General features: G+C 42.9%; 1 protein-coding gene across 2 annotated transcripts in view; it reads left to right on the plus strand.

Annotated features, from left to right (window-relative positions):
* The first annotated feature begins 3,524 nt into the window (after window positions 1-3,524).
* LOC110512917 (CUB and sushi domain-containing protein 3) overlaps window positions 3,525-18,325 on the plus strand; it is a 522,509-nt gene continuing 507,708 nt past the window's right edge. For both annotated transcript variants that reach the window (XM_090215889.1, XM_090215891.1), the window contains exon 1: window positions 3,525-3,702. In XM_090215889.1, the coding sequence (XP_090072015.1) occupies window positions 3,525-3,702 (178 nt within the window). The remainder of the gene's footprint in view (window positions 3,703-18,325) is intronic.

Consider the following 18,325-nt stretch of genomic DNA (forward strand, 5'->3'; position numbering starts at 1 on the left):
AATAGGAGGTGTACCTGTGGATGTATTTCAAGGCCTACCTTCAAACTCAGTTAGTCTTTGCTTGACATTATGGGAAAATCAAAAGAAATCAGCCAAGACCTCAGAATTTTTTTTTAGATCTCCACAAGTCTGGTTCATCCTTGGGAGCAATTTCCAAACACCTGGAGGTACCACATTCATCTGTACAAACAATAGTACGCAAGTTTAAACACCATGAGACCACACAGCTGTCATACCGCTCAAGAAGGAGACGCGTTCTGTCTCATAGAGATTAATGTACTTTGGTGCGAAAAGTACAAATCAATCCCAGAACAACAGCAAAGGACCTTGTGAAGATTCTGGAGGAAAGAGGTGCAAAGTAACTTTATCCACAGTAAAATGAGTCCTATATCGACATAACCTGAAAGGCCGCTCAGCAAGGAAGAAGCCACTGCTACAAAACCGTCATAAAAAAGCCAGACTACGGTTTGCAACCGCACATGGGGACAAAGATCGTACTTTTTGGCGAAATGTCCTCTGGTCTGATGAAACAAAAATAGAACTGTTTGGCCATAATGACCATCGTTGTGTTTGGAGGAAAAAGGGGGAGGATTGCAAGCCGAAGAACACCATCCCAACCGTGAAGCACGGGGGTGGCATCATCATGTTGTGGGGTTGCTTTGCTGCAGGAGGAACTGGTGCACTTCATAAAATAGATGGCGTCACGAGGAAGGAAAATTATGTGGATATATTGAAGCAACATCTCAAGACATCAGTCAGGAAGTTAAAGCTTGGTCAAAAATGGATCTTCCAGATGGACAATGACCACAAGCATACTTCCAAAGTTGTGAAAAAATGGCTTAAATACAACAAAGTCAACGTTTTGGAGTGGCCGTCACAAAGCCCTGACCTCAATCTTATAAAAAAATAGTGGGCTGAAAAAGTGTTTGTGAGCAAGGAGGCCTACAAACCTGACTCAGTTACACCAGCTCTGTCAGGAGGAATGGGCCAAAATTCACCCAACTTATTGTGGGAAGCTTGTGGAAGGCTACCAGAAATGTTTGACCCAAGTTAAACAATTTAAAGGCAATGCTACCAAATACTAATTGAGTGTATGTAAACGTCTGACCCACTGGGAATGTGATGAAAGAAAATAAAAGCTGAAATAAATCATTCTCTCTACTATTATTCTGACATTTCACATTCTTAAAATAAAGTGATGATCCTAACTGACCTAAGACAGGGAAATTTACTCTGATTAAATGTCAGGAATTGTGAAAAAACTGAGTTGAAATGTATTTGGCTAAGGTGTATGTAAGCTTTGTATGAAATGCATTATGAAGGAAACTGTGTAATGTAGGCTTCACTAATTATGAAGGAAACTGTAATGTAGGCTTCACTAATTATGAAGGAAACTGTGTAATGTAGGCTCCACTAAATATGAAGGAAACTGTGTAATGTAGGCTTCACTAAATATGAAGGAAACTGTGTAATGTAGGCTTCACTAAATATGAAGGAAACTGTAATGTAGGCTCCACTAATTATGAAGGAAACTGTAATGTAGGCTTCACTAAATATGAAGGAAACTGTATAATGTAGGCTCCACTAAATATGAAGGAAACTGTGTAATGTAGGCTCCACTAATTATGAAGGAAACTGTGTAATGTAGGCTCCACTAAATATGAAGGAAACTGTGCAATGTAGGCTCCACTAAATATGAAGGAAACTGTGTAATGTAGGCTCCACTAAATATGAAGGAAACTGTGTAATGTAGGCTCCACTAAATATGAAGGAAACTGTATAATGTAGGCTCCACTAAATATGAAGGAAACTGTATAATGTAGGCTCCAATAAATATGAAGGAAACTGTGTAATGTAGGCTCCAATAAATATGAAGGAAACTGTGTAATGTAGGCTCCAATAAATATGAAGGAAACTGTATAATGTAGGCTCCACTAAATATGAAGGAAACTGTGTAATGTAGGCTCCACTAAATATGAAGGAAATTGTGTAATGTAGGCTCCACTAAATATGAAGGAAATTGTGTAATGTAGGCTCCAATAAATATGAAGGAAACTGTGTAATGTAGGCTCCAATAAATATGAAGGAAACTGTGTAATGTAGGCTCCAATAAATATGAAGGAAACTGTATAATGTAGGCTCCACTAAATATGAAGGAAACTGTGTAATGTAGGCTCCACTAAATATGAAGGAAACTGTATAATGTAGGCTCCACTAAATATGAAGGAAATTGTGTAATGTAGGCTCCACTAAATATGAAGGAAATTGTGTAATGTAGGCTCCACTAAATATGAAGGAAATTGTGTAATGTAGGCTCCACTAAATATGAAGGAAATTGTGTAATGTAGGCTCCACTAAATATGACTGTTTTGGTGACAATCTGGTTGATTAACAATATCGGGTTGTTTACACTTTTTATATATATACATAAATAGATGCGGAACATCAAAAAATGTAGAACACCATAATATCTAATAACCCCCCAAAATGTATTTTCCTACCAATTAAGTAGCACAAAAAAATCGAGTCTTTTCATACGAATTAAGCCACACAGAAATGCAACAACAACAAAAATGCACGAAATCTGCAGAAATACTTTTTTTGTACAAATTTGCACGAATTGAATGTGAGATTGTGTTGCTTTATGGCCAGAAGTAAAGCCCAGCATGCACTTAACAATAGCTCAGATTCACTTCGTTTGACTCACTTATAACTTTTCAAGCTACTAAAACGTTATATTAACACTTTATAGGCATCAGACGGACAGACTTTTCTTCCCAAAACGTCATAGAAATAGGCTAACCCTTCACAACGAATGATGGAATAGTTTGGTGTGCTGTTTCAGTTAAGACAATTTAAATCACAGCATTCACTTCCTGTTTAAAGTGACTACTAAAACCTGCAGAGGGCAGAATAACTCTTGCCTCGTGCAGTTCAGCGTTCGTTACAATAATCATCTCGTCTTTGTATTGCAAATGTGATTCTCATCAGCGACAATAAATGATAGTTCTGCTGTTGCCTAGCAGGCGGGTTTGTTTCTTCAGCTTTTTGTTTAGAATGACATTGCTGTCAAGCCTTTACATCCAGCTGCCCCCAAAAACAACACGCTGCCATTATCTCTCATTGGTTTTATACACGTGTGCTTGTATTGGGTCTTCAATTGAGGTAATGATTTGTTCAGCAGCTTGCAAATGCACGGAGTCCAGTTCAATGGCCCGATTGATACGGCAGCATCCTAAAGCACAGCTATCCATCGCGGAGGTTTGAGCAGAGCAGAGCCAGAGCAGAGAGGCAGCGAGGTGCAGGGAGATACAGCGATAGACAAGAACACACCAGAGATTATACTTGATGCCCCTCTCGGCGAGATGGTTGAGTCCACATCAAGGTTGCTGCCGCTGCTGTGCTATCCTCAAATCCACTGTTCACTTTTAGCTTCGTTCTCAGCGTCTGGCATAGCACTACGGATTGCTGTCTCTGGCTGAAAAGGAATACTTCCCAACCTAAATACGTGTTTAGTTGTAAATATGAAAACTGTGCATAGATACGGATACTACGCGGGATCTATCGAACTATCTGACATGATCAATAGAAGAAGCGTTAAATGCTGCCGGACGGATTTAGTTCAATCTAGAACCATGAGGATTAGAACTGGAATTATATTCTGGAATCTCATATTTTCAATGATGTTCTCTTGTGTGAAAGGTACGTCATTGCAGTATTTCTTCTGGTTCTGCTTTATTTTTGGGTCCGGGAGAAAAATCGATTGTAGCTTTATGGACGTGCGCGGAAAATGCAAGGGGTTTTTGGATGGAGTGCCAGGGACGCATTTTTCTTCGGCTGCGCTCAATGCAGGCTTTGAGCGGAGTCTCGATAGATATTCTTGCAGTACACTCATCCGAATAGCAGACGTGAGCTGCTTTGGTTAGTAACTCGGGGATTGTGACTGACTTGAGTAACGACCATGCACTGCAGTTTTGTAATATAATACATCACGATATTTTTTATCATTAACTTACAATAACCACATTTTACATGATGGGTCATTTTGTGCTCTTTTTCGTTGTTGTTGTTGCGGGGTTTAGTCTTGTGGATCTCGTGCATTTCCTCCTGAAACCCCGGGTAAGTGCCTTTACGGGGTCGTGTAGTAGGTTAATGAACAACGATATGGAGCCAAAGTATCGAATGTTGGTCACAGACCTGCCAGCGCCTCCAGGTTGACTTCAGGTGCGCTGTTTAGTATTCTGATAGTGACGCCGCAACCACTTAGAGTGAATGGCCCCCGATATTATACAATTAGAGAACGAATGGATGAATCTTTATTTTTGAAAAACAACAACTTTGAGACTATCTAGTTACCTGCTAGGGGGGAATTGTCTCGTGCTCGTGATGTAATATATATAAAAAAAGAAGCTATGTCACAGCCTACGGTGTGTTGCGGTGGTAGGCTACAGATTAACATGTTGTATTTGGAGGCAGGAAAATGAGCCTATTTAAACGAGACTCTCCCGACATCTGCTATTTGGTTGAGAACCCCATTTCATGTCACATCAGCAAATTTCATTTTACCCACTTTTTGAACAACTTCACCTAAACTAGTTGTTGCGCGTAGGCATATTGTTCACCCGCAAATGTTGGACAATATATGATATTTTCTATAATCTGCGTATTATAATGGAATTAATTAAGATCAAGGGCAAGCTAATTGCCACTCCATGTGTATCCGTGACACTTCATCATGCTTCCGTATGCATTATGTCAACAACACCATTATCTACAATGAGTCCAGTTACATCACTGAGTTTCACTCCTTACTCACTTCTAGAGCGGATGAAATATGATCCTCACTAACCCCCGTAGCTACTCCATATACTCTTGAGATGCGTTGTGATCCTGATACAGTATAATGCAGATACCAGTATACATGTGGACCCCCCCCCCCCCCCCACCCCCCCCTGCAGTCATTTCTGCTGTCTGTCTACTGGGGGTGGATGAATGTGTTGCCTGCCTCCATCAGGGTTTCATCACCACCCACATTGGAAAGACAAGACAGAGAAGGAGAAGAGAGAGGAGACTTCAAACAGCCCTTCAGCTACTGGATAGACACTTGATGCAGATTTGGTGATGCATGACTGCATTACTTAGAGGGGTCTGGAGAACACCTAGGGTTAGGAAGATGCCCCAGCTAGCATGGAGCCAAGGGCAGGCCAGGCCACCCATATCCATCTCTGTTGGGCCGTCTTCTCTATCTCTTTATCTCTATCTCTATGACTCCTTCTGACTCTCTGTCTCTCTCTCTCACACACACTTTCTCTTTTTCTCTATCTCTCTGACTCCATCTGACTATCTCCATCTATCTATATCTCTATCTCCCTCTCTCTCTCTCTCTTTCTCCCTCTCTCCCCCCTCTCCCCCTCTCTCTCTCTCTCTCTTTCTCTCTCCCTCTCTCCCCTCTCTCTAGCTCTCCCCTCTCTCTCTCTCTCTCTCTCTCTCTCTCTCTCTCTCTCTCTCTCTCTGTGGTTGGGAGTGGGACCAATGCCACGGGGCTTAACAAGGAAAAGCAAGTTCCTCCCTGAGCTCCAGCAAATAATTACCAGTAATCTGGGAGTGGGTTAATCTATTCAGTGATTGAGAGGGAGGGAAAGAGAGAGACAGAGAGAGAGAGAGAGGTGGAGAAGAGAGAGGGAGGGAAAGAGAGAGACTGAGAGAGAGAGAGACGGAGAAGAGAGTGGGGGGAAAGAGAGAGAGAGGGAGAGGCGGAGAAGAGAGAGGAAGAGAAAGATGGAGAGAGAGAGGTGGAGAAGAGAGTGGGGGGGAACTGTCACGATGACTTGTAGCTAGCTAGCTGTAGTGTGATTATGTAAACCAGGGCAGTTTGTCTGTGTAATTATACACTATCTTCACGGAGAGAAGGCATTATCCTGCCCCACAGGTTCTTCATCTCTCAAGTGGCTGTAGAGCCCATCTCTACTCCCTTCACACCATGTTGAGGAACCATCTCTTCTCCCTTCACACCATGTTGAGGAACCATCTCTTCTCCCTTCACACCATGTTGAGGAACCATCTCTTCTCCCTTCACACCATGTTGAGGAACCATCTCTTCTCCCTTCACACCATGTTGAGGAACCATCTCTTCTCCCTTCACACCATGTTGAGGAACCATCTCTTCTCCATTCACACCATGTTGAGGAACCATCTCTTCTCCATTCACACCATGTTGAGGAACCATCTCTTCGTCCTTCACACCATGTTGAGGAACCATCTCTTCGTCCTTCACACCATGTTGAGGAACCATCTCTTCTCCATTCACACCATGTTGAGGAACCATCTCTTCTCCCTTCACACCATGTTGAGGAACCATCTCTTCTCCCTTCACAACATATAGTAGAACCATCTCTTCTCCCTTCACACCATGTTGAGGAACCATCTCTTCTTCCTTCACACCATGTTGAGGAACCATCTCTTCTCCCTTCACATCATATAGTAGAACCATCTCTTCTCCCTTCACATCATATAGTAGAACCATCTCTTCTCCCTTCACACCATGTTGAGGAACCATCTCTTCTTCCTTCACACCATGTTGAGGAACCATCTCTTCTCCCTTCACACCATGTTGAGGAACCATCTCTTCTCCCTTCACACCATGTTGAGGAACCATCTCTTCTCCCTTCACACCATGTTGAGGAACCATCTCTCCTCCCTTCACACCATGTTGAGGAACCATCTCTTCTCCCTTCACATCATGTTGAGGAACCATCTCTTCTCCCTTCACACCATGTTGAGGAACCATCTCTTCTCCCTTCACATCATATAGTAGAACCATCTCTTCTGCCTTCACATCATATAGTAGAACCATCTCTTCTCCCTTCACACACGGTTGAGGAACCATCTCTTCTCCCTTCACATCATATAGTAGAACCATCTCTTCTTCCTTCACATCATGTTGAGGAACCATCTCTTCTCCCTTCACACCATGTTGAGGAACCATCTCTTCTCCCTTCACACCATGTTGAGGAACCATCTCTTCTGCCTTCACACCATGTTGAGGAACCATCTCTTCTCCCTTCACACCATGTTGAGGAACCATCTCTTCGTCCTTCACACCATGTTGAGGAACCATCTCTTCTCCCTTCACACCATGTTGAGGAACCATCTCTTCTCCCTTCACATCATATAGTAGAACCATCTCTTCTTCCTTCACACCATGTTGAGGAACCATCTCTTCTCCCTTCACATCATGTTGAGGAACCATCTCTTCTCCCTTCACACCATGTTGAGGAACCATCTCTTCTTCCTTCACACCATGTTGAGGAACCATCTCTTCTCCCTTCACACCATGTTGAGGAACCATCTCTTCTCCCTTCACACCATGTTGAGGAACCATCTCTTCTCCCTTCACACCATGTTGAGGAACCATCTCTTCTCCCTTCACACCATGTTGAGGAACCATCTCTTCTCCATTCACACCATGTTGAGGAACCATCTCTTCTCCCTTCACACCATGTTGAGGAACCATCACTACTCCCTTCACACCATGTTGAGGAACCATCTCTTCTCCCTTCACATCATATAGTAGAACCATCTCTTCTCCCTTCACATCATATAGTAGAACCATCTCTTCTCCCTTCACACCATGTTGAGGAACCATCTCTTCTCCCTTCACACCATGTTGAGGAACCATCTCTTCTTCCTTCACACCATGTTGAGGAACCATCACTACTCCCTTCACACCATGTTGAGGAACCATCTCTTCTCCCTTCACATCATATAGTAGAACCATCTCTTCTCCCTTCACATCATATAGTAGAACCATCTCTTCTTCCTTCACATCATGTTGAGGAACCATCTCTTCTCCCTTCACACCATGTTGAGGAACCATCACTACTCCCTTCACACCATGTTGAGGAACCATCTCTTCTTCCTTCACATCATGTTGAGGAACCATCTCTTCTTCCTTCACATCATGTTGAGGAACCATCTCTTCTCCCTTCACACCACGTTGAGGAACCATCTCTTCTCCCTTCACATCATGTTGAGGAACCATCTCTTCTTCCTTCACACCATGTTGAGGAACCATCTCTTCTCCCTTCACACCATGTTGAGGAACCATCTCTTCTCCCTTCACATCATATAGTAGAACCATCTCTTCTCCCTTCACACCATGTTGAGGAACCATCTCTTCTTCCTTCACACCATGTTGAGGAACCATCTCTTCTCCCTTCACACCATGTTGAGGAACCATCACTACTCCCTTCACACCATGTTGAGGAACCATCTCTTCTTCCTTCACATCATATAGTAGAACCATCTCTTCTCCCTTCACACCATGTTGAGGAACCATCTCTTCTTCCTTCACATCATGTTGAGGAACCATCTCTTCTCCCTTCACATCATGTTGAGGAACAATCTCTTCTCCCTTCACATCATGTTGAGGAACCATCTCTCCTCCCTTCACACCATGTTGAGAAACCATCTCTTCTCCCTTCACACCATGTTGAGGAACCATCTCTTCTCCCTTCACAACACATTGAGGAACCATCTCTTCGCCCTTCACACCATGTTGAGGAACCATCTCTTCTCCCTTCACATCATGTTGAGGAACCATCTCTTCTCCCTTCACACCATGTTGAGGAACCATCTCTTCTCCCTTCACACCATGTTGAGGAACCATCTCTTCTCCCTTCACACCATGTTGAGGAACCATCTCTTCTTCCTTCACATCATGTTGAGGAACCATCTCTTCTTCCTTCACATCATGTTGAGGAACCATCTCTTCTCCCTTCACACCACGTTGAGGAACCATCTCTTCTCCCTTCACACCATGTTGAGGAACCATCTCTTCTTCCTTCACACTACTCCATGGTGGATCTATAAGCTGTTGCATGCAGTCAAGACTGGAGTTAAAAAAATATTCATCTTCCTCTCTCTTTCTTTCAATTAAAATCAATTAAATACATTTTTTTAAGTGAGCTTCATTGGCATGGGGGAACCGTATGTTTACATTGCCGAAGCAAGTGAAATAAACAATAATCAGAAATGAAGTAAACACATCAGACATTTTAAATGGTGTTGTATGCAGTCAGGACTAGAGATGAGGTGTTGGATGGACAGTGGAATACAGAACAACAGCTCAGCTGCTGTTATTCTCTGTGATGGATTTCAGCTCTTTGGAATCAGCCAGAAACTCAGTTTAGATAATGGGATCCAGCCAGAAACTCAGTTTAGATAATGTAATTGGGGAGATAAACAGAAAAGGGCAATTTGTAAACAGCCACTGGATCTGGCTGGCTGATACGGATTTGTAATGTTGTAAACAAAGTATCAGGCAGGAAACTAACGCTAGCAAATAAAAATTCAATCGAACTGCAGTTAAAGGGTATTTAAACGGAACAATTAGAATTGAGATGTAATAAACAAACCTGTAGATTAAAGTTTTAGAAAAATCATTCTCACCCACACAGATTAATAATCATTCACACCTACACAGATTAATAATCATTCACCCCCACACAGATTAAAAATCATTCACACCCACGCAGATTAAAAATCATTCAAGCCCACACAGATTAATAATGATTCACTCTCTCACAGAGATTAATAATCATTCACACCCACACAGATTAATAATGATTCACACTCTCACAGAGATTAATAATCATTCACACTCACACAGATTAATAATCATTCACACTCACGCAGATTAAAAATCATTCACACTCTCACAGAGATTAATAATCATTCACACCCACACAGATTAATAATGATTCACACACACACAGATGAATAATAATTCATACTCTCACAGATTAATAATGATTCATACTCTCACAGATTAATAATCATTCATACTCTCACACAGATTAATAATGATTCATACACACAGATTAATAATGATTCACTCTCTCACAGATATTAATAATCATTCACACCCACACAGATTAATAATGATTCATACTCTCACAGAGATTAATAATCATTCATACACTCACAGAGATTAATAATCATTCATACACTCACAGAGATTAATAATCATTCATACACTCACAGAGATTAATAATCATTCACACTCTCACAGAGATTAATAATCATTCACACTCTCACAGAGATTAATAATCATTCACACTCTCACAGAGATTAATAATGATTCATACACACACAGATTTTCTTAGCAACAGATTGACTTGTTGATAGGTTATCTCAGCTAGCAAAAAACAACACATTGCACGAGACAAGATTTGCAAATATTTCCTGTTATGAAAATGTAAATGCACAAATAGCAGATAGATAATTTATTGTTTCATGAAACATCTCACTGTGAAGAATCATACTGCTTATCTGGGCTGTCCTGAGGTGTCCTGAGGTGTCCTGAGGTGTCCTGAGGTGTCCTGAGGTGTCCTGAGGTGTCCTGGGCTGTCCTGAGGTGTCCTGAGGTGTCCTGAGGTGTCCTGGGCTGTCCTGAGGTGTCCTGAGGTGTCCTGAGGTGTCCTGAGGTGTCCTGGGCTGTCCTGAGGTGTCCTGAGGTGTCTTGAGGTGTCCTGAGGTGTCCTGGGCTGTCCTGAGGTGTCCTGGGGTGTCCTGGGCTGTCCTGAGGTGTCCTGAGGTGTCCTGGGCTGTCCTGGGCTGTCCTGAGGTGTTATAGTTAGACTGTTGTCAACGTGTCCTGAGGTGTTATATTCAGACTGTTGTCAACGTGTACTGAGGTGTTATATTCAGACTGTTGTCAACGTGTCCTGAGGTGTTATATTCAGACTGTTGTCAACGTGTCCTGAGGTGTTATATTCAGACTGTTGTCAACGTGTCCTGAGGTGTTATAGTTAGACTGTTGTCAACGTGTCCTGAGGTGTCCTGAGGTGATATATTCAGACTGTTGTCAACGTGTCCTGAGGTGTTATATTCAGACTGTTGTCAACGTGTCCTGAGGTGTTATATTCAGACTGTTGTCAACGTGTCCTGAGGTGTTATATTCAGACTGTTGTCAACGTGTCCTGAGGTGTTATAGTTAGACTGTTGTCAACGTGTCCTGAGGTGTCCTGAGGTGATATATTCAGACTGTTGTCAACGTGTCCTGAGGTGTTATATTCAGACTGTTGTCAACGTGTCCTGAGGTGTTATATTCAGACTGTTGTCAACGTGTCCTGAGGTGTTATATTCAGACTGTTGTCAACGTGTCCTGAGGTGTTATATTCAGACTGTTGTCAACGTGTCCTGAGGTGTTATATTCAGACTGTTGTCAACGTGTCCTGAGGTGTCCTGAGGTGTTATATTCAGACTGTTGTCAACGTGTCCTGAGGTGTTATATTCAGACTGTTGTCAACGTGTCCTGAGGTGTTATAGTTAGACTGTTGTCAACGTGTCCTGAGGTGTTATATTCAGACTGTTGTCAACGTGTCCTGAGGTGTTATATTCAGACTGTTGTCAACGTGTCCTGAGGTGTTATATTCAGACTGTTGTCAACGTGTCCTGAGGTGTTATATTCAGACTGTTGTCAACGTGTCCTGAGGTGTTATATTCAGACTGTTGTCAACGTGTCCTGTTGTCTCTGACTCTCTCTCGCTCTCTCTGTTTCACACACAGGCACTCAGGTACACATATGCACAGGCACGCACGCACGCACACACACACACACGCACGCACACACGCACACACGCACACACGCACACAGGCACACACACACACACACACACACACACACACACACACACACACACACACACACACACACACACACACACACACACACACACACACACAGGACCGCCAAATTCTAAACAACCTCAGCAGTAATGTCCTTGTTCAGTAGAGATATTCAGATCGAGTGTTGCGATCTTGGGTTCATTGGGAGAAATTTCTAGACTCCAAATGGAATATGCCAGAACCCTGAATTCTAAGTTATATAGATAGATTCATCAAGTAGCCTGAAGTCATTGTTTTGGGAGTTATTTCCAAATGGAATATCTTACTGGCATTCTATACATTCTAGTGACAGACTCGTGAGGTACGACCACTGTGATTATTATTATCTGACCCTGCTGGTCATCTATCAACATTTGGCCACATCTTGGCCATGTTCTGTTATAATCTCCACCCGGCACAGCTAGAAGAGGACTATCCACCCCTCAGAGCCTAGTTCCTCTCTTGGTTTATAATCTCCACCCGGAACAGCCAGAAGAGGACTGGCCACCCCTCAGAGCCTGGTTCCTCTCTAGGTTTATAATCTCCACCCGGAACAGCCAGAAGAGGACTGGCCACCCCTCAGAGCCTGGTTCCTCTCTAGGTTTATAATCTCCACCCGGCACAGCCAGAAGAGGACTGGCCACCCCACATAGCCTGGTTCCTCTCTAGGTTTCTTCCTAGGTTTTGGCCTTTCTAGGGAGTTTTTCCTAGCCACCGTGCTTCTACACCTGCATTGCTTGCTGTTTGGGGTTTTAGGCTGGGTTTCTGTACAGCACTTTGAGATATCAGCTGATGTAAGAAGGGCTTTATAAATACATTTGATTTGATTTTGATTTGATACAGTAGTAGAACTTCACTTGTCTGTTTAGAATCTGGGAGACGAAGGGATGATCCATTCTATCAAAGGGACTGGACTACAATCCATTCTATCAAAGGGACTGGACTACAATCCATTCTATCAAAGGGACTGGACTACAATCCATTCTATCAAAGGGACTGGACTACAATCCATTCTATCAATGCGACTGGACTACAATCCATTCTATCAATGCGACTGGACTACAATCCATTCTATCAATGCGACTGGACTACAATCCATTCTATCAATGCGACTGGACTACAATCCATTCTATCAATGGGACTGGACTACAATCCATTCTATCAATGGGACTGGACTACAATCCATTCTATCAATGCGACTGGACTACAATCCATTCTATCAATGCGACTGGACTACAATCCATTCTATCAATGCGACTGGACTACAATCCATTCTATCAATGGGACTGGACTACAATCCATTCTATCAATGGGACTGGACTACAATCCATTCTATCAATGGTAGATGTGGGTCCAATACTGTAGTTCTGAGTAGAGCTGCACAGTCATGTTTATAAAAGGGATCTCTTTAGAGAGGGGCATCTTATCAGGGTCACCGTCTACAAACAAGTTGACTCTTTCTATGTTATGATTGTTTTCCCTCACCTCTCTAGTTTACACTACAGGCTGTCAATCATCTGAGGAGAGTTGGGGGGCCTTTTCTAGTTTACACTACAGGCTGTCAATCATCTGAGGAGAGTTTGGGGCCTTTTCTAGTTTACACTACAGGCTGTCTGAGGAGAGTTGGGGGCCTTTTCTAGTTTACACTACAGGCTGTCTGAGGAGAGTTGGGGGCCTTTTCTAGTTTACACTACAGGCTGTCAATCATCTGAGGAGAGTTGGGGGCCTTTTCTAGTTTACACTACAGGCTGTCAATCATCTGAGGAGAGTTGGGGGGCCTTTTCTAGTTTACACTACAGGCTGTCAAACATCTGAGGAGAGTTGGGAGCCTTTTCTAGTTTACACTACAGGCTGTCAATCATCTGAGGAGAGTTGGGGGCCTTTTCTAGTTTACACTACAGGCTGTCAATCATCTGAGGAGAGTTGGGGGGCCTTTTCTAGTTTACACTACAGGCTGTCAATCATCTGAGGAGAGTTGGGGGCCTTTTCTAGTTTACACTACAGGCTGTCTGAGGAGAGTTGGGGGCCTTTTCTAGTTTACACTACAGGCTGTCAATCATCTGAGGAGAGTTGGGGGCCTTTTCTAGTTTACACTACAGGCTGTCAATCATCTGAGGAGAGTTGGGGGCCTTTTCTAGTTTACACTACAGGCTGTCAATCATCTGAGGAGAGTTGGGGGCCTTTTCTAGTTTACACTACAGGCTGTCTGAGGAGAGTTGGGGGCCTTTTCTAGTTTACACTACAGGCTGTCAATCATCTGAGGAGAGTTGGGGGCCTTTTCTAGTTTACACTACAGGCTGTCAAACATCTGAGGAGAGTTGGGGGCCTTTTCTAGTTTACACTACAGGCTGTCTGAGGAGAGTTGGGGGCCTTTTCTAGTTTACACTACAGGCTGTCAATCATCTGAGGAGAGTTGGGGGCCTTTTCTAGTTTACACTACAGGCTGTCAATCATCTGAGGAGAGTTGGGGGCCTTTTCTAGTTTACTCTACAGGCTGTCAATCATCTGAGGAGAGTTGGGGGCCTTTTCTAGTTTACACTACAGGCTGTCTGAGGAGAGTTGGGGGCCTTTTCTAGTTTACACTACAGGCTGTCAATCATCTGAGGAGAGTTGGGGGCCTTTTCTAGTTTACACTACAGGCTGTCAAACATCTGAGGAGAGTTGGGGGCCTTTTCTAGTTTACACTACAGGCTGTCTGAGGAGAGTTGGGGGCCTTTTCTAGTTTACACTACAGGCTGTCAATCATCTGAGGAGAGTTGGGGGCCTTTTCTAGTTTACACTACAGGCTGTCAAACATCTGAGGAGAGTTGGGGGCCTTTTTTTAGTTTTTCCTGACGTCGACTAAAACATAAAACCCTGTATTATTTCTACAAGACACACAGAGGTTTTTGATAAGAAATTGGGATCAAAAGACATCTAGGCTGATGACAATAGACGCTCAAATACTACGGTGAAATATTTCATTGACGCCGTTACACTGGGCGGTCGATACTCTCATCGTTTTTATGACAGTTTTTAATTTTAGTTGTGAATTCCATTTGAAGGGTATTTATGTTGGGTCTAACCGATCCTGTGTGAGATTACCTGGCCTCTGTTCAATCAATAGGCTTGAACACTGGAGTAGAGAACACTCCTGTTGGATGGCTTCGTTTTCAGATCTGTGTTTTGTTGTATTTAGGAGGAAAATAAAACCCTGCTGAAAGGGACTGAAACATTGGCTGTGGTGGGAGATCAGTTTTCTGGAGACGTTTTGAGACAAATGTAATCACACGGAGATGTCATTTCTCATTGTGCTATTGGTGCTAACCTGTATCACTAAAGGAGGGGGAAGAGACAGAGAGAAACAGAGATAGAGAATGAGAGACACAGAGACAGAGAGACAGAGAAACAGAGACAGAGAATGAGAGACAGAGAGACAGAGAGACAGAGAGACAGAGAAACAGAGACAGAGAATGAGAGACACAGAGACAGAGAGACAGATAAACAGAAACAGAGAATGAGAGACACAGAGACAGAGAGATATAGAAACAGAGACAGAGAATGAGAGACACAGAGACAGAGAGACAGAGAGACAGAGAGACAGAGAGACAGAGAAACAGAGACAGAGAATGAGAGACACAGAGACAGAGAGACAGAGAAACAGAAACAGAGAATGAGAGACACAGAGACAGAGAGACAGAGAAACAGAGACAGAGAATGAGAGACACAGAGACAGAGAGACAGAGAAACAGAGACAGAGAATGAGAGACACAGAGACAGAGAGACAGAGAAACAGAGACAGAGAAACAGAGAATGAGAGACACAGAGACAGAAAGACAGAGAAACAGAGACAGAGAATGAGAGACACAGAGACACAGAGAGAGAGAAACAGAATGAGAGACAGAGACAGAGAGACAGAGAGACAGAGACAGAGAATGAGAGACACAGAGACAGAGAGACAGAGAAACAGAGAATGAAAGACAGAGAGACAGAGAGACAGAGAGACAGAGATACAGAGAAACAGAGACAGAGAATGAGAGACACAGACAGAGAGACAGAGAAACAGAGACAGAGAATGAGAGACACAGAGACAGAGAGACAGAGACAGAGAAACAGAGAATGAGAGACACAGAGACAGAGAGACAGAAAAACAGAGACAGAGAATGAGAGACACAGAGACAGAGACAGAGAAACAGAGACAGAGAAACAGAGAATGAGAGACACAGAGACAGAGAGACAGAGAAACAGAGACAGAGAATGAGAGACAGAGAGACAGAGAAACAGAGACAGAGAAACAGAGAATGAGAGACAGAGAAACAGAGACAGAGAATGAGAGACACAGAGACAGAGAGACAGAGAAACAGAGACAGAGAAACAGAGAATGAGAGACACAGAGACAGAGAGACAGAGAAACAGAGACAGAGAATGAGAGACACAGAGACAGAGAGAAACAGAGAATGAGAGACAGAGAAACAGAGACAGAGAATGAGAGACAGAGAGACAGAGAAACAGAGACACAGAGACAGAGAGACAGAGAAACAGAGAATGAGAGACAGAGACAGAGAAACAGAGAATGAGAGACACAGAGACAGAGAGACACAGAGACAGAGAGACAGAGAAACAGAGACAGAGAAACAGAGAATGAGAGACACAGAGACAGAGAAACAGAGACAGAGAAACAGAGAATCAGAGACAGAGAGACAGAGAGAAACAGAGAATGAGAGACACAGAGACAGAGACAGAGAGACAGAGAAACAGAGAATGAGAGACACAGAGACAGAGACAGAGAGACAGAGAAACAGAGACAGAGAAACAGAGACAGAGAAACAGAGAATGAGAGACACAGAGACAGAGACAGAGAGACACAGAGACAGAGACAGAGAGACAGAGAAACAGAGAATGAGAGACACAGAGACAGAGAGACAGAGAAACAGAGACAGAGAAACAGAGACAGAGAAACAGAGAATGAGAAACAGAGAATGAGAGACACAGAGACAGAGACAGAGAGACAGAGACAGAGAGACAGAGAAACAGAGACAGAGAAACAGAGAATGAGAGACACAGAGACACAGAGACAGAGAAACAGAGACAGAGACAGAGAGACAGAGAGAAAGAGACAGAGAAACAGAGACAGAGAAACAGAGAAACAGAGAATGAGAGACACAGAGACACAGAGACAGAGAAACAGAAACAGAGACAGAGAGAAAGAGAGAGAGAAACAGAAAAAGAGAGAAATCCATAAGATAAGCTTGACCTTTCCAATGCTCACTATAAAGACTCTATCTATCTACCGTCTATCCTGCTACTGTAGTCAGAGAGAACACGTCCTAACCTCCTGCCCAATGTAGGACCATATTAGAGAGACATATTTCCCTCAGATTACACAGATCCACAAAGAATTCGAAAACAAACCCAATTTTGATAAACTCCCATATCTACTGGGTGAAATACCACAGTGTGACATCACAGCAGCAAGATTTGTGACCTGTTGCCACGAGAAAAGGGCAACCAGTGAAGAACAAACACCATTGTAAATACAACCCATTATTTATGCTTATTTATTTTATCTTGTGTACTTTAACCATTTGTACTTCGTTACAACACTGAATATGTATAAAATGACATTTGTAATGTCTTTATTGTTTTGAAACTTCTGTATGTGTAATGTTTACTGTTCATTCTTTCATTGTTTATTTAACTTTTGTTTATAATCTATCTCACTTGCTTTGGCAATGTTAACACATGTTTCCCATGCCAATAAAGCCCTTGAATTGAATTGAATTGAATTGAGAGTCTGATGGGGATCTCTCAGTATAAAGACTGTATCTATCTACTGTCTATCCTGCTACTGTAGTCAGAGCGAGTCTGATGGGAATCTCTCAGTTGGCTGACTTACCTTTAAGGTCCAGTATAGCTGGGTGTGATATGGCTGTAAGGATGAGGTTATAGACCAGTATAGTTGGGTGTGATATGGCTGTAAGGATAAGGTTATAGACCAGTATAGCTGGGTGTGATATGGCTGTAAGGATAAGGTTATAGACCAGTATAGCTGGGTGTGATATGGCTGTAAGGATAAGGTTATAGATCAGTATAGCTGGGTGTGATATGGCTGCAAGGATAAGGTTATCGACCAGTATAGCTGGGTGTGATATGGCTGTAAGGATAAGGTTATAGACCAGTATTGCTGGGTGTGATATGGCTGTAAGGATAAGGTTATCGACCAGTATAGCTGGGTGTGAAATGGCTGTAAGGATAAGGTTATAGACCAGTATAGCAGGGTGTGATATGGCTGTAAGGATAAGGTTATAGACCAGTATAGCTGGGTGTGATATGGCTGTAAGGATAAGGTTATAGACCAGTATAGCTGGGTGTGATATGGCTGTAAGGATACGGTTATAGACCAGTATAGCTGGGTGTGATATGGCTGTAAGGATAAGGTTATAGACCAGTATAGCAGGGTGTGATATGGCTGTAAGGATAAGGTTATAGACCAGTATAGTTGGGTGTGATATGGCTGTAAGGATACGGTTATAGACCAGTATAGCTGGGTGTGATATGGCTGTAAGGATAAGGTTATAGACCAGTATAGTTGGGTGTGATATGGCTGTAAGGATACGGTTATAGACCAGTATAGCTGGGTGTGATATGGCTGTAAGGATAAGGTTATAGACCAGTA

The sequence above is a fragment of the Oncorhynchus mykiss genome, chromosome 2 (assembly GCF_057628025.1).
Source record: "Oncorhynchus mykiss isolate SJ-2025 chromosome 2, ASM5762802v1, whole genome shotgun sequence".
NCBI lineage: Eukaryota > Metazoa > Chordata > Actinopteri > Salmoniformes > Salmonidae > Oncorhynchus > Oncorhynchus mykiss.